The following is a 17,653-nucleotide window of genomic DNA, read 5'->3' on the forward strand; positions in this document are numbered from 1 at the left end:
ACCAAAACCGTTATTACTTAATTATTATCGATATTAATTATTGCCTTCAATATATAATTTCTCACTTACTAATCATGTTTATTCCATTTGTATTCATCTCTTCTGCATTCATGATTAGTCACCTTTAATTGCTATAGTACAATGACTGGAATCGTAACGATAATATCGTCTCAGAAAACCACAACCATTCAATTACGTTAAACAAAATTATATTACACGTCCATTCGTGTCCATATGAATAGCTCGTTAGGTTAGTATCGTACATCCCATACCACAATATTATGAAATCTTTAATTTAACCTTAGCCTTACCTTTGCCCATGAAAATTCTGCACCCACCATAACACACTCAGATCCAAGGATAGAGAGAGTGTGTGTGAGAGGGGGCCATGGGCCTTCTGGTATTGAGAGAAAAAAACTGTCATGTAGCTTAAAAGCAATGGCCCCCTTGCCATTTTTGAAAAGTACCATAATTTTGGACTTACTATGTATTACAGACAACAAATACATGATAATTTCTCACGGAGTCCCTGTCAGCGACAGCATTGACACTTGCATCAAACGTGTACAGGAGTGATTTACAAACCGTATACGTAGCCAACTTCGTGATCGTAAAAATTACGACGATTGTCATTTGGGGTCTTATAGACAACAATTATTATTGTTTTTAATTTTGTAGAAATTAATAGCTCTCCTATGTTCCAAATTGTTCATGGGCCATCGGTCGTGTTCGGATACAAGTGTGATACAAAGGGTTATATATCCCAGAATTTTCAAGTTTGCTCTATTGGATATTTTTGCGGTTGGTTTACTAACCAATAAAAGGCAGCTGCTACCCAATCAATTATTACATTCAACGCTATAGTTCAAATCTTTTAACAATATTGATCGAAGAATATTTAAAACACCTTACTTAATTTCATTTTTTTTTAAAAATGAGTTGAAATAAAAAAACAGACAGAAAACATTGCAAATGATCGATCAAATTCGTAGGCTTAATTATAGTCTATCCTCTGTAGTTTAAATTGAACATGTTTGAGGGAATTAAATGTTATCCTCGGAAGTATATATGGGTATTTTGTCAAACATATTTTTGTACCTGGTAAAATAATTATATGCAACATAAACATAAATATAACTTTAACTAAACTAAATATGATTTAAGGTATAGCTAATTATACCTTAAGTGTTAGCATTTATTTAACTAAATCATTCATCCTTAAATATAATATATTTAATATAAGTTTGTTAAATTATTTAATTATAGATATTTATGATAATCTACTAACGTACTTGTATTTTAAAATTTTAAAAACTATTGTATTTTGGACTCGTATTTGTGTCAAGTACCCGTACTCATACAACACAGATGTTCTTTTTCTCATAATCATTACTGTCCTAAGAATATATAGTTTTTAGCGTTTACCTTATATATTGTTTTTCTTTGTTAGGCATTTAACTTTCATTTATCTCGACAACGAGAAAGAGCCATTAATTTCTGTGGTACATGGACACGCCATCAGTTTGTCATTGTCATTAGTGAAAACATACATAAGAAACAAGATGTTAACTGGTTTAGGTAATGATCAGGTTCTTACATGTGTGAAATCAACGTAGTACTTCTCTTGAGATACGAAAGTTAGTTGGTTTTTATTTTATTTTTATTTTTTTATGTTTTTGGAAAATAGTAGGTTTTTGGTTTAGTAGATTAATCTTACAGGTTATTAAAATCCAAAGGAGAGTACATGGTATTTATTTTGACGCCAGAAAATAAAAATTAGCCTTTTTTTTTTTGTGAGATGCGAAAATGCAGTACTAAATAATATCGCTTGTACGTGTACTAAAAAATTTAAACAAAAATCTACCTTTGCAAAACTATTATCATTTTTTAATATCATAAATCTGAGTTCTCGTTTTAAAATATAAAAGTATATTTTATTATATTCCTTTTATAACATATAACCTATCAAATATTTAGTGTTCTCCGTAATAGTTTTAAAATTTTTTATTTGAATTAAAAACTATACGTACAATATACGAGGTAGTTGCTAGTATGATACCAATATAGATATTGTTCACTCCATATCTTGTACATGCTCATCAACACGTTAGCCACTGCATCGTGTTTATGGTTGATGATTTATATGACCGGTTGACTACATAAATTAAGGGAAAAGAAAACACGATATTCGAATGTCTCGTCTTGTATATGTCAGAGAAATCATTGTCTTATTTCTCTTAAATTTGTTACTTGTGAAGACGTATATGGTATCTATAATTCTATATAGATGAAAAATTACAGAGACGGCGCGATCGAGCTCATGGAGACTAAAGGGATGAAAAACCTAAAAAATTGGATTTGCCGCCTCCCCAAATAAAATTCTCGTTGTGTTGGAACTTGTCCAATTGCCTGCACCAGCATTCAATGCTTTTTGGCCATGCATCAGTAGCTGTACTCATCTTCCAACCCTGGATGTTGCAAAAACACAAAATTTACGAGTAAACCATCGAACTTTGTAAACATATATAAAATACGTACAAATATTATGATTAATAGCATTAAAATAAATGTAAATTCATGATTATTTAATGAGAAAGCAATATACTCTCAATCATTAAACTTGAACGAGTTTAATATTTTTTCTCTCAAATTTTAAAAACATTATTAGTTTTTCTTATCTTATAAAATAATTTTTTATTTTAATTTTAAATTTAAAAAAGATTAAAATAAATGTTATTTTATAGATACAAAAAAGTAGGAATAATAATTATTAAATTTTGATGAATTAAGATGAATGATCCATTGTGTCTGGAGAAGTAGCTGGAAAGTTCACTCTACATAGTTAGTTTCAAGTGCGAAACAGGGAAAGTAATGCAGCAAGCGGCTGTAGCGGTAAAAAATTTCTGCAGATAAGGTTTTGTCATACGTATGGGGTCAGCGTAATAGCATTCCACACCCTCCATTTATTTTGTCTTCTTAACTTTGTCTTCTTTAGGTGTCATGAAGTCACGTGAACGTCTTGTAGCGATGGCTTTTGTTACAAATTGCTTCAGTTACTTTTTTATCCTTTTCATTTTATTTTACTTACCACTCTCCCGTAAAACATACAGGACAATTTCTGCAGGGAATGTAAAAATTTCTTATTTTATATTATTATTATGTTATATCATATCACTTTTCTATATATTACACATATAATTGAAATAAGAGACAAAAACGTAATTGAATTGGTATAAGGTTTTGATATAATAATGATGATAAAATTAAATCTTACTTTGGAAGCTTATAAAAGATGATGCTACAAATACGAATAAGGTTTTGATATAAATTTATTTCTTCCTTTCCCATTATATGTACACGAGTAGAGGAATTGATATAGGAACTGTTTGCAATTTCTTTCTCTCTTTCTTCTCTCCCTCTCAATCTTCTTCCAACTTTTTATTGGACAAAAGGAAGACCGTTTCAGTTGCACTATTGCACTGATCTCTCTCTCTCTCTCTCTGTGGCTTGGTTTGTCTCTGTGTGTGTGTTTATGTGTGTGCGTCCAACATGATTCCAACTTATCACCATTCAGTATCTTCTGTTATGCCTCTGGATCTTAATGATGATCAAAACCATGACCTCTTCAGTCCAAATCATCACGCTTCCCCTTCATTTTCTTCTCTATCATCATACCCTATACTCTTCAACCCACCTGTTCAAGATCAAGAAGGATCATACTACCGGGAACCAACAAAGCCACACTTACCAAGTGATGAAGAGGTGAATACACCCATATATACGCATATTATATTTATATAGTAATATATATTTTGTAGTGATATTAGATATGATCTCTTTGTAATGAAACTCTTGATTTTTAGGCAGAGAAGATTATTCCTTCTAGCGGATCATGGGATCATAATTCAGCGGCAGAAAGTGAGCACAAGATGACAGTTTGGAAGAAAGAAGAGAGGGATGAAAATTTTGAAGCAGCTTCTGAGGATGGTTCGGTGAAGTGGATGTCTTCAAAGATGAGAATGATGCGGAAGATGATGGTGTCGGATCAAACTGACGCATATGTAGCAGGCAAGTCTACGCACAAGTGTGAAGATAAAAAACAAACATTATCACCGCTTGGAACTCATAATAGCAACAACAATTATTCAAACCACAGTACTAATAACACTGTTAGGGTTTGCTCTGATTGCCACACTACTAAGACTCCTCTCTGGAGGAGTGGACCAAAAGGCCCCAAGGTACGTACTCCAATGAATTATTCATACTCAATCATTTTCGTACTATCCAAGCTCTAGATTTTTCATTTTAATCTTAATCACATAGGCACACAAACAAATCAATTAAAGCTTATTAAAGCTCCACAAGTATAATTAACTAGAATAATAGTTTTATGATTATCGTGTTAATCATTACGTATTATTATTATTATTATTATAGTAATTGAAATTATTGTTTCTTTTGATGTGTGTAACAGTCACTTTGCAACGCATGTGGGATTAGACAAAGGAAGGCCAGACGTGCCATGGCAGCAGCATCGGCAAATGGAACAATTCTTGTGAAATCTGAGACATCTCTGAAAGGAAAGAAGTTGCTGAAAAAAGAGAAGAAATCTAGAATTGAGTGTGCTCCACCACAGATGAAAAAGAAGCGCAAGCTTGGAGCCAAGCCATCCCAAAGTAGAAACAAGTTTGGTTTTGAGGATTTGACGTTGCGCTTAAGTAAGAAGTTGGCTATGCATCAAGTTTTCCCTCAGGACGAGAAGGAGGCTGCGATCTTGCTCATGGCTTTATCTTATGGCCTTGTTCATGGATGAATATGCTAGCTAGCTAGAGCTACACCGATTTTCTTTCATCTTTAATTAGGTTTTTTGTTTTTTTGTTTTTATGTTTCTATCTTCTTGTTTTGATTAGATCATTAATGTGTGAGATCAATGGTTTGCGTTCGAGAAGAGTATTGTTGTGGATGATTTTGTGTACCCAGAATAACTTATGTTTGATTTGAACAAGTAGATGCCCGAAAAGCGTACTGGCCCTCCTTGTTCATGGATTTCCTATTATCTTTGCACGTTCAATTAGTTTTTCAAGGGTTTTACGGTGAACATGTCATTGCTCACTTATGTGTGACACACACACCAAAAATATTTTCACATACAACTCTTGCGATTTCATGATAGAGAAATCATTGAAGTCGGAATAATTTTTTTCTGATAAAACTTTTTTTATACATATAACTAAAAACTGAATCATAATTAGCATATTTAAGAACCTATCACTATTTGATCATATTCATTTTGAACGCATGCTCTTTGTGTAGTTAGTTAAGCTAGCTAGTTGCTACTATATACATGTGGGTTGGGGTGTGTGTGGGCATAGTTATATACTATATATATAATAAAGAGTATTCGACCCGTTTATTCAATCAATTGCAAGTTGATCCTAAGCAGTATTCACATTATAGTTAAGCAGAATGTTGTAGACGTAGCCAGAGATTCTGATGAGAAAGCAACGGGACTACTTTATTTTCTTTCTTGCCCACGTTGGTTCGTCTGCTTTATATCCCCTTTCCGCCACGGTTCACTTGAAAAGTTCATAATTATTCCTCATTGACCTGACGAGCTTCTCAATCATGAAAGTGATGATTCATATTTGGAATGCAGCTTTTTGTGTCGTGGGAGGTCTCTTTGTGAGATGCCCTGTTGATTTGGACTTTGTCCGTTTCACAATATTTAACCTATGGCCCTATGGAATGTCTCCCTTCCCTCTTCACATGCAGAAAGAGTATTCCAACAGCCCCCAACTTAACGTCAGAATGCCTTCAATGGTGGCAATGATTATAGATCAGTATTCCATTTTTAGTTGGAGACAAATGGCACAATGTATATACAGTTTCAATTGGATCAAATCGGGTGACGCTTTGTATTAGGTAACAAAATCAATTTAATGCGATCAAATTATGGGCGGGTAAATGAACGAATCACATTATCTTTTTTGGAGGAAATTTGAACATCAGCATTTTTTTAGTATGGTAATGCTACTTGTACTATCAATCTTGCTTGTTGATTTTCCTCTATAAACATCAACGGTGTACAAACTCCACTGTAACCTTTATACTTTGGAAAAGTTAGGTTTGGTAAGCGCTACCCATACATTTGCAACCTCTATAAACAGATAAATTTTTGTATGGTATTAGACCACCGCAGTTCTGATTTTTTAAAAAAGTGAACCTGTGACAAGACCTGAGTTAGCAAATAATATGATCCCAAATCACCAAAAAAGTTCTTTTATAAATATACTGTTATAAAAGATATAAGAAAGTGTTGTTAAGCAACTTTACTTGAAAGAAAATATATTAACAAATTCTGCGCATACATTTACAACCATGAATATAAAAAAGACAATTTTTAGTTTTTTTAGGTCAACAATTTTACAGTTATTATTAATTATTTGTTAAATTTTCAACCAATAATGATATCAAGTAGAAGAGTTTAGTATCTCATAACATGATAAATCAAGGTTCAAAGTCTTGCTAAAGGAAAATGGCTGGCATGATTTCTTCTTACAAAAAATAATAACGAGAATATGTGAGGAAAAAAAAACTGAAGTACATATCTATATATATTATGAGGCGTTATGTTAGTAAGCAAAGTTCTTTATGATTGATCGTAAAAATTTGAGATCAAGTTTTTACTTTTATTCATCTTCTTTTCGATACATGCATGTAGGTTGGTATTTAATGAATTTTGCTAACGATATATCTAATGTCATATATGATTTTTTAAAATGTATATAAATTAAAAATAAGTTAAACTATTTATATAATTTTTATAATTAACACTCATTTACGAATTATTTTTATGTTTAAAAAATTATCTTTTAATCATTGTATACAAGTTTTATTGTGTTTTAATCTTTATTATTATTATAACATCGTTAATAATAATAATTAAGTTGTAACAAAGCACTCGTAAATAATTTAAAATGTAATTTTTTTAAATATAAATAACTATTAATCGTAGGTAATATATATATATATATATATATATATATATATATATATATATATATATATATATATATATATAATCTTTAAGCTAAGCACCTTTTTTTTAGTACTAATTTTTCAAAAGAAGAAGTAGAAGCCTCAAATAAAATTGCCCATTGAATAAGAACAATGAATGATTACAATTAGGATTATTTAGAAGTTTTGTATAAAAGTAAATTCCATGCATGTATAATAAGTTTTTGAAAGCATATCAACGATTATAAATGGAGAATTGCCCAGAATAAAAAATTTATACAAACCCATTTATCAAAATTTCCTTTCTTTTCTTTTTTTTGGACAAGGTTGTGTTTTCAAACCTTTGGTTTTACAAAATTTCCTTTGGTTGGGAATTGGGACGATTGACAATGATTGGGCCGTATCATGGCCCATTTCTAGCCATAATGTTTCTTAACGTACCATAATGGGCCCTAAATAAAAGGTCAAACTCCAATAACGGAATTCTTAATAAAAAGAACAGCGAAAAAGACAAAGAAAAAGAGTGTACCAACGACTCGTGAAGTGTGAAGATCAAGAACGTGAACATCTCAGGTTTGTTTGATAGCAGAGTGCACAGCGATCATTTCATTTGATGAAATGACAACGAACGAGGTTCCCCCACCTGTGCCTCCAACTGGGTTACTCATGAAGCGCTGCAAGTTCATTTGGCGCCTTCTCTTGCTCTCCAATCTTGCTCTTGGAGGTCCGTTTTGTCTCTTTCTCACTTCATCGTCATTTCTTTATTTATCCTTGGATTCATGAATAATGGGTTATTGTTTGTTAGTGTGATCGTGCACTACATTGCCGTTTTAAGTGTTTGCCTTGTATCTGTTCGATACATTGTCTAACAAAAAATGTCTTTGATTAATGTTTTTTTATTGATTGGCTAAATTGCTGCATTGTTACCTATTATTATGTACTGAACTATTTCTTCTGTATTTTCTTTGCGTTTTTATGATTTCGTCCCTACGATGATGGATGGTTGTGCATGGAAAGGCTTCTACTGATTATCTTTACTAATTGTCAGTTTGTCACTGTAATATTGATGTTTGACTTGAGTCTGAAGTGATATCAGGAGGGTTTCTTTCGCATTCATTTGGCATTCAAGAAAGGAGCTTCTTGAATTGATGAAATTGAAATTATTGCGGGTGTGGGATGGAGGAGTTGAGGGAAATAATTGGTGTATTTCAATGGTTATTAGCTGATAGGTATTGGTTTTTAGTCCCATTTTTTAACATGAATAATTTGTTTGTGCTGGAGAACTGGTACTATTCGGACTTGCCTAACATGAATTTTCTAAGATGTTTGTTTCTGTTTTTCTTTTTGGTTCTTGGTTTCATTGATGAAAATGTGAGAAAATGACAGTTTAGTGGTTGATGTCTTTTGTAAATAATGCCTTAGTATTTTGGAGTTTGATGGAATATCTGTGTTCAATAATTCCACGATGCGAAGTCATTGGTCAATTGTGGTATTCCAACTGCAATATCAAGGCCTAGCTGTCATCACCAATTACTGATGATTTAATCCATTAAAGAAAAATCTAATGTTGTTAGGATTTTTTTTATTCAAAAAGGATAAAATGAAAATGGTCAGTTTGACGGATAGAATTCAAGGTTATCCTTGTTCAGATCATATGATGTTACATCATAGGTAAAAAAGACATTTATTTGTTTGGTCTTCAACTTCTCATATCCTTTCCAGGCTTTTGATGTTAAGACGAAATGTGAATGCCTGCCTAAGCGTATATGATTTTTTGCTTTGGTTTAGAGGGGACATTTTAAAATATACTGATCAATATATTTTTTTTTGCCCATTATTTGCAGCTTTTCTATTTGTTAGGGCAAAGCGAAGAGATTTTGTTAGAGCAAAGCGAAGAGATGCAGTGGAGATTAATGGAAGAACAGCACAAAAGTTGAATAAGGGAAAAGTTGCTGTTGAAGTTCCCCCCGAATCCATCACAAGTTCAATTGATTTAGATTATGATGATTTCTTTATGCCTGTCCCAGCACCTGTGCAAATACGACCTCCAATACCTGAACAACAACAACGTGAAATTTTTAAGTGGATGCTGGAAGAGAAAAGAAAACTAAAACCTAAGAACCCTGTAGAGAAAAAACAAATTGATGAAGAAAAGGCCATTCTTAAACAGTTCTTGCGTGCAAAGTCAATACCAAAATTTTAACTTCCACTCGTTCTCTTACATAACAATATTGCTGACAGATTACAGACAGATAGGCTTTGAGTTTTACAAGCTTATCTCTTTAGAAGTCCATTTTCGCTTGATAGTAATGGGCTAATGGATTGCATTTTCCAAGAGTTTTAGGGAAACATGCATCCTGCCAAACTGAACCTAATGGAAGTCTTGTATGCGTACCAGCTGAATATTTGGTGATAACTGTGGCCTTCGTCACATTTACACGAAACACAGTATATTGTGCAATAATATTATTGAGTTGGTGTTACACTAACAGCTTTCCTTAAAAATGAGAATCATTATACCCTTCTTACCAGGTCTCTACTTGTCAATTGTATTCTTTCGTCCTATACATGTGATGTCACTATTTGATTATGTACCTATATGAATGAGCTACTTGTCAGTTGCTATTCTAATGAGTAAATTCTATGAAATGTGGGGGATGCAGACACACTTGCAAAACAAGACATAAGATATGATAGTGCTGTGAGCAGGGGAATCTAACTCGACATATGGTTATTTGCTCCATTTATGTTGCTTGTGTCAAACTTGTTCCATTATAATGGTGAACACCGATATCTTTCAAGTGGGTCAGGGTGCATAACTGAATTGTCGTTTTGAGACTACTTGCTTCAGGTGGCTTTCATGGTCCCCAAATGCACTGGTGCTACTGCAGTTAATGGCCATTGATGATGCATGTCCTGCAATTTATCCTGTTATAAAACAAAATTTTGTTCACAGTCACCGCTAGTTATTTACAACTGCAGAACATGAGATCCATTTGGAAATGTGTCACTGAAAATAAATTAACATGCTTATGGCAGCGTGGCTCCTTCTCCATGTTGGCTCTCGGTGGTCGAATCAGTTGGTGCCTCTAACTGTGTGCTGGTGCTTGACATGGTCCAGCTGCAACGTTCTCATGAGTGAATCATACTTGGCTTGGCTTGGTATTCTTGGAATTGGTAAAAAAATTGCGCAATGACTAAGATGAAATGTGGATAAATGTAGAACTGCTATGTGAAGAAATTATACACTATGTTTTACTTAATCTTTCAGGCAACTCCGAGGGTGTGCCCCGGTACCCCCTGTGTGAAACGTTGAATTAACCCTTGCTTCATTTCTTAATCTATTTGGTGTTTGAATTCAAGATCCAAACTTCTTATGGTGTGGTCACTGTGTTCTACAGCAGAAAAGATCCTATTTAACTGTTTTAGCAACAATCGTCCTTTTAACAATGGATCATAGTAATTATTGTTCTGAGTTAAGGAATTAATGAGAAGTCTTAACGATATCATGTTGAGGATTCACTAAAAATCACACGAGAATTCCATTGTTACACCTTTTAATAATTTTTTTCATTTAATTCTTTAACTAATATTCGTAGGACACTGGGCACTTCTAATTTAAATTATCCAAACCAATTGAGGTTGACACACTTATATATTACTGAAATTAGACCCCCAAAAATTAAAATATGGCTATCTACAGCTGAAAATTCCTCGTTATTGTTTGTCCAACATTTTGCCTTATGCTAGTTTTTGGTGAAGCAATCAACCTAAATCGGAATCTAGAGATGAGCGCGTATCTTTTTTCTCTGTCTTGGCCATCATACACTTTGTCTTATTGAATTCTTCTCTCTGCATTGCCACGGACCATACTGATCTCAAGTACTAATTGTCGTATGTAGCAGTAATTCAAGTCTCAAAGCCGAGTCAGCACATGGGTTTCTCTTCTCCTTTCTATTCATTTATTAGCCCAAAAATTCATGGATCTTCCGTTGTCTTTTTATCCTTAAGAATCAGTATGATTTGGGAGATTATTACACTTGTATATGAAAAATTATATAGTATTTTTAACCAAACTGACTCAAATAATTGATCTTGCTTTTAAATTTACCCCTACTTCGACCGCTCCATGACCATAAATTGCCCGTTATAACAGTTTGTGGTGAATTCATGCAATTTTGTGATATCATTTCCTGCAAGTTGCCCGTAAATCCATCTAAGGATTTTCTAGATGCATGACGGTGAAGAGTTCACGTGGCACCACTGATTTCTAAATGAAACTACCACATTTTGTCATTTCTTTTTTTGGTCAATTACATTGTGATTTCCCCTGCAGATTATTTTGCTTGTTACTAATACGGATGTGAAATGTGCATTGATTTCAGGTAGAAAGTCATTCTCTAGTACCGCTTTTATCCCTTAAGCACCTAATAATAATAATACATCTGATGATCAACTCTTGTAAATGAATATGACACTATTATCTGAGATTTTTAAGTTTTTTGTAATTTATAGTTAGTTATATTTCGACTTCTACCACAGAATAGAGAACATTCTTTGAACAAGAGGAAGAGGAAGAGGAATTAAATTTAAAGCTAAAGCCTAGAGCAAGAAAATGCTCTAAAAGATTTCCCTTCCTAGCTAATGTTCACTCACCAGTCACCTGTGGAAAAAAGGGCCTCGGTTTCGAGATGGATACCTGAACCTACAGAATGTAGAACTCTTGACTATTAATATTGTTCTAGTTCGTCCTCCTTTCAACCTTTGGTATATTTGATTACTAGAGCACTTGTTTGTAGCTGCTCAACGTGATATTGCTAGCATAATTTTTTGGGAGGGTGACAATGATTTGTCAATGGCACGATTCATAATAGAACACTATCATCATTTGATCCACATAGCTAATCCAACTAGGGAAAAGGCGTATTGGTGTTAGTGTTGTGTTTAGTTAATGTTAGACGATATCAAGCAAAATTTCCATAATGACCTCATGGAAAGTTTGGACTACGCACAGGGTTACAAGAACATAAATTGATGCAGTCGAGGGTAATTTAGGTAAACTATCTAAATCGAAGTACTTAATTTGTTATTTATAGAACATGCTTCGTATAATGTTATTGCACAGGTGTCATGAATAAATAACTGACTGAATTTAATTTGTAAGATAATACGTTGTAGTTAAAATAAACAATAAACAATCCAAAAGATCAGGTTAATACAATGAGGTCAGCATCTTCTACAGTTTTTTGTATTTATATATATTTATTTTATTACTTTTCTGAGCTAGCTCACCAGTCTACCTAGTCATTAAGTAAGCTATGTTACTAAAATAAATTATAGGATACAACACAATCCAAAAGATCACTGTCAGAACTTTTTTGCAGCATACCACACTGCAAGCGGAACCTAAACTACAATCCCACTTGCAAGAGTTAGCATCGTCTGAACAAGATTATTTAGCTTGCTTTAAAACTGAAGCAGCGCTTTAATGACGTTGTCCCTATGAACTGACAGGTTTTCCATTTAACTTAGGGAACGGGTCTTGCTTGCTCAATACAACCACTTTGCTTTTGTGCGCAAAGTAACCTTTCATGAGATTCTTATATATCAGAATGGCCATTATACACTCTACCTGCCAAAGCATCAAATGCCAATTAAAAATTGAAAACAGCAATATCCTCCATTTATTCCTGAAAAATATAAACAAATTGGAAGTAGGAAAGAACAAGGAAGAAAATTAAAGAAATTACCTCATCCACATCCATGTCAATTTCAAGCCACTTCAATGCTTTAACGATAACTTCTAACTTCACCTGGTGAGCTTTGCTTGGGTCCTTCTGCTTTTGAATGATGTAACTGTCATGTTACAACCAAGCAATAATAAGAAACTAGTGATCTGAGTAAATAGCCAAGTCATTTATCAACCCAAACATACTTTGGAATAGGAGGGGTGCAAGCTGATACTGGATACTTACATCTTCTTTACTAATCTCTGGTATACTTGAAGTTCTAACTTCTCTAGGACAAGATATACACCTGATCTCAAGAACCTACAATAAGAAGCAATTTGAATCATGTTTTCTAGATTAAATTTCAGAACAACACTAATTCCACATCACCAAACAATTATTGGCAATTCTACCTACCGGTCCTCATGATCTTGGAGTGCACACCGGAGAAGTCGAAGATCACCCCTTCTTAGAGCTAGAACAATATTACTGTACTGTCCAAACGTAAAAAAGAATATTTATATTGACATTTCTAAGCCACAAAAAGATGCAAATAGTGTAAATTTTAAAATTTTAACTACCAAATGCAACAAAGCCGATGCATGTTTTCTTGGGAACATTATTCTGCAGTATAAAATAAACATGCACTGCATATTCCACCCCAGCGCTTGATGTGAATGAGAGATTTGTTTTTTTCCTTTGAAGTTTGAATAACCATTTTCCCTAAAAAACTACCACACTAAATCTACTAAGGTGGTTATATCATTACAGATTATGTGGTAGAAACATAAACATGATAACCATCATCCGTATCATGATGACTACATTAATACATTTTGAACAGAAATTATTCTGCTATAAAGTGTGGTTATTCAAATCAAAGATTTTTTTAAAGAATGGTCGGAATTTGATGTGTACACAGCCCACAAACTGAAAATAATAAACCCTTTGTATTTATATATATTTATTTTGTTACTTTTCTGAGCTAGCTCACAAGTCCACCTAGTCATTAAGTAAACTATGTTACTGCATGCAAGGAAATATAACTCATTTAGCACCTATAAGAACTTAAAGGTTTAACAGTTAATAAAAATAAGACTTATAGTACCATAAGAGAGAGAGGAAAAGTAAAAATCCTCAATAAAGCTCCTAACATACCTCAAGTAGATTGTACTTCTCCAAGAGACTGTGTTTAGGTAATATGCCTATTGAAAGCTTCACTGGAATTAGATGTTTAAGAATCATCCTATGTCAAACAACAACAATAAGTTATACCATGGCTTTCTTTACTGATTTGCCCATAACAATGAGACTAACAATTGATAATTTTTCTCAGTCACAATCTCTATATTAGATGCCTACCCATCTATCTTACTCAGATATTTCTTTTCTGGCTTAGAAGCTAGAACCAGTAAGAGTACTTAAATGATAAAACATTTGGAAGGTTTGAGTTGATAAACTAAAATTCTAAAGCTATGTCCCAGATCCACAAAAATATACATATTTACAGTGCATGTATAACAGCCATCAAAATGCATACAGCCTACTGAAACTAACTTCATGCAAATGCAATGTACACAGTTGGCACACCTGAACCAAACCTTATATTGGCTTCACTTTGAGGGTTGCAATGCTTCAGGGCATATGACAATTTATTATCAGCCTGTCAAGTTAGAAATGTAAACTGCATAAATGATTTAATAACATTTCAGAGGTATATTTCCAATGTTTTTTGCTCTTGCACAACTGGGTAAGTATAACCGAGGTAAAATTGGGGATGAAATACCCATGAGACAAGTTAACAACAACAACAACTGCTGTCCTTTTATTAATGAATTCTATTGACATATTTGACTATAGTTGAGTAATCCTCTTTAAAATAAGAATTTTATTAATCTGGCTGAGTATAAGCAGCTAATAATAGTGAAATTTTATTAGAAAGAGAAGTATTTATTGTATTTTTATAACTTCAATATAACAACTGTGTACTTTTTTCATAAAAAAATTTTATTAGTGGATGCTTAAACTGAATCTTAAGGGCTAAAGTTAACAAAACCCTTAAAATAATAGTAATAATAATAGGCTTATTAAAGAAAGCAATATTTTCATTCATTCTAGCTTGCAACCGTATAGGAATAAGTTTTCAGTTGAGAATAGCATCAACTAAAAAGAATATAAATAAGAAGGTACCATTACAGAAAAATACAAAGCCAGCATGCCTTGCAGAATATATATTGGAACTCATAACACAAGCAAGTCAAAAATTGTTTTAAAGAAATATAGATCACTTACAGCAGGAAAATTTTCATTGAAAACTTCAAGACGACCAGTATAATACATGTAAGTGACCTGAAACACATCATAAAGATAAGTAATCTAGAAAGTAGAAATTATATGCATATATAAATGAATCAAACTCAAACCTTGTCTCTTGTAGGAAATTCCTCAAAATCAAATATGCGTGCTGTTTCAATGCTTCTTATTACACTGCGACAAAGGTGAACTGTGCCGAGCTGCAAGACATTCACAAAATAAAATCAACTCTAATTTCAACCACACGTCATGTCATCTATGTCCTAGTCAAACTTGCCCTGTCCCATTGAACATGTCATGCTTAACTCAGTTGCTACAAGTTCAGACTAGCACCATTGCATACTAACAAATGAGATCATAAAAGAAGCAGTTTGAATCACCAAAGAGGAAGCAAAAGATGCAACATATACCTTAAAGTAAATCTTGAATAACTGACAAGTTACATATAATGCTCCGACACGCTTAGAGCCTTTTCCCTGGAATACAATCAAGGTAAGAAAGAGTCCTCTGAAAGTCAAACTCCACAGAACCACTTAATGCAGTCAACATAGAAGTATATGTTGCACAATAAAAACACAAAGCATGGACAAGTTTTCCTTAGAAAGGATTCATATGATTACAAATTTTGCTTCCTCCCAAAACATGTAGAAAGACTATGTAGACAAAGAAATAATTCTTTCCCTTGAGTGCTACATAAGCAAGCAGGTTCAAAAATGGCCAGATTATAGACTGCAAAGATAGAAGTAACAAATACTATTCATGACTATTTTGGAGGTCCCAACTGTTAAATCTCACATGTTTTGTAAGTTTTAATCCTACAACCTCTTCCTCCACCTAGTTCTAAATGGAAAAAAAATGCATTACAGCCCAATGAAGTCCACAAGCAAGGATACTATTTTTATGTGGAAAACAAGCAAATATTTTCAAAGACAAGCTTATAAAAACACAAGCGAACAAGTTAGAGTTATTGTACATCTAAGATGAAGGAAGATATACAATCAGTAACCTTATATGTTGGACAAGAAAAATAAATAAAAGAGAGTATTAAAGCTAGCTACAATCATTCTTTGCACATGTCTAGCTACAATCATTCTTTGCACAATTTAGAGTTGATGGACACATTTGCATACTGCTAGGGTGCCAAAAACTTTCATAAGGAGGGAACCGGCGCCTTTCAACTTCTCTGGGGATTTCCCATTCGAAGCCAATTCTTTATCAGCCTAAAATAAAATAATAAAAAAAAAACAAATCACAAACCAATCAAACTTCCAGAGAAAAAAAAAAGTTACAAAATCAATTTGACATCACGTGCACCTTCTCCGCAAGAACCCTAATATCGTATACAATAACATACAAAGCTTCTAGAGCCCACGCAGATTCCCAATTGCGAAACTCCTGTATAAACGCACTGAAACGCAGCCATTTCAATTCAATTCAATTCAAATGAAATAACAAGTAATAACAGAGAAAAAGATTAACATAGATACATGGCGGTTTTTTCGTAAGCGTTATAGGCTTCGAGCGAATTGCCTTGCTTGTAGTATTGGATGGATCGGAACAGAGGAACCAGGATGTCCGCGAACTGAGAATAGTTGTCGGATTGCTTGATGAGTCTGTTGGCATCTTGGAAAAGATTGAGAGCGTCAGAGAGGGAAAGAAGAAAGTGAGAGTTGGAGGAGAGAGCAAAGAGAGACTTGAAGGAAGCTCCGTCTTGAGAAGAAACCGCGTCGGAAAAGCGATTCAGATACTCTGTGATCCTTCTATGTGCTTCCCCCATACTCATGTAAGCCATTGCAATTTCCCAATGCTAATTGTCATTCAATAGTTACACTCTTCCACACTCCTTATTTTATTAATGGCGACCAAGCTAGCCCTTCTAAGCCCTCTCTCTCCTTAGGCCCATTTACACCTGCTATTCACTACCGAACAACCTTGTTCATTATACCATGGAGGTGTTTAAAATTTAAATCAAGGTAAAAATGAAGAATTTTTTTTATAAATATTTATATTATTCAAAATAAAAAAATTTATGTTATAAAAATTTATCTAATAAAAAATAAATATTTATCTCATATAAATAATTATTTTATAAAATTAGTATGAAAATATATTTAATAACAAAATAAATTATAATTTTTTTATTTTTAATAAACTTTTTAATTATTTTTATATTATTAAATTAGGCTATTACAATTTAATTATTATATGATTGATATAAGAGTAACTTTTGTAACACATATTAAAAGTATATTCATATATAATACATATACAAATTATTTATTGATAATATTTAAGTTTTATTTTTAAAATTTAATTTAAAATAATATTTTTTGTAATACAAAACATGCATAACTATAATTTATTGAATTTTAAAATATTATTTTTATAATTTATTTATATTCAAATATTTTGAAAAAATATAAAATATAAAAATATTGTTAATTTTTATTTTTATTTATTTTATTAAAATTATTATATATTTTTATTATGATTTACCAATTAAATATTTTTTTAAATAAAAAATTATAATTTTCTTTTATATACATATATTTTTTTAGTATAAAAGTTTATTGTGATTATTTATTATTTATTTA

At 32.6% G+C, this 17,653-nt stretch overlaps 2 protein-coding genes across 3 annotated transcripts; one reads left to right on the forward strand and one right to left on the reverse strand.

Annotated features, from left to right (window-relative positions):
- The first annotated feature begins 3,279 nt into the window (after positions 1-3,279).
- LOC113846845 (GATA transcription factor 21-like) lies at positions 3,280-5,095 on the forward strand. The gene is made up of 3 exons (XM_027475537.1): positions 3,280-3,762; positions 3,864-4,238; positions 4,475-5,095. The coding sequence occupies exons 1-3, from the start codon at positions 3,550-3,552 to the stop codon at positions 4,811-4,813; spliced, it is 927 nt and encodes a 308-aa protein (XP_027331338.1). The 5' UTR covers positions 3,280-3,549; the 3' UTR covers positions 4,814-5,095.
- Positions 5,096-12,197: 7,102 nt separating this feature from the next.
- On the reverse strand, positions 12,198-16,937 carry LOC113846750 (enhanced ethylene response protein 5). Of its 2 annotated transcripts, XM_027475350.1 has the most exons (12): positions 16,547-16,937; positions 16,374-16,467; positions 16,190-16,279; positions 15,470-15,535; positions 15,170-15,259; positions 15,039-15,095; positions 14,348-14,409; positions 13,905-13,992; positions 13,164-13,240; positions 12,993-13,067; positions 12,768-12,873; positions 12,198-12,649 (listed from the first exon to the last, which is right to left on the reverse strand). In XM_027475350.1, exons 1-12 carry the CDS (start codon positions 16,849-16,851, stop codon positions 12,518-12,520), a joined length of 1,242 nt encoding a protein of 413 aa, XP_027331151.1. In that variant the 5' UTR covers positions 16,852-16,937; the 3' UTR covers positions 12,198-12,517. The 2 variants fall into 2 exon arrangements, with proteins under 2 accessions (XP_027331151.1, XP_027331152.1); XM_027475351.1 differs by lacking the exon at positions 15,039-15,095 and having other exon boundaries at positions 12,391-12,649.
- Between the last annotated feature and the right edge of the window lie 716 nt (positions 16,938-17,653).

This window comes from Abrus precatorius, unplaced genomic scaffold (genome assembly GCF_003935025.1).
Source record: "Abrus precatorius isolate BTA unplaced genomic scaffold, Abrus_2018 Scaffold8, whole genome shotgun sequence".
Classification (NCBI taxonomy): domain Eukaryota; kingdom Viridiplantae; phylum Streptophyta; class Magnoliopsida; order Fabales; family Fabaceae; genus Abrus; species Abrus precatorius.

What these genes read in the sequence shown, in the direction of transcription:
- LOC113846750 (XM_027475350.1), bottom strand. Translation starts at nt 16,851, where the DNA reads ATGGCTTACATGAGTATGGGGGAAGCACATAGAAGGATCACAGAGTAT. An exon ending in TATTCAAGATTTACTTTAAG is followed by an intron (nt 15,260 to 15,469) that starts GTATATGTTGCA and finishes AATGTCTTGCAG; the next exon opens with CTCGGCACAGTTCACCTTTG. An exon ending in CTCCAAGATCATGAGGACCG is followed by an intron (nt 13,068 to 13,163) that starts GTAGGTAGAATT and finishes TTCTTATTGTAG; the next exon opens with GTTCTTGAGATCAGGTGTAT.
- LOC113846845 (XM_027475537.1), top strand. Translation starts at nt 3,550, where the DNA reads ATGATTCCAACTTATCACCATTCAGTATCTTCTGTTATGCCTCTGGAT. An exon ending in ACTTACCAAGTGATGAAGAG is followed by an intron (nt 3,763 to 3,863) that starts GTGAATACACCC and finishes CTTGATTTTTAG; the next exon opens with GCAGAGAAGATTATTCCTTC. An exon ending in GTGGACCAAAAGGCCCCAAG is followed by an intron (nt 4,239 to 4,474) that starts GTACGTACTCCA and finishes TGTGTGTAACAG; the next exon opens with TCACTTTGCAACGCATGTGG.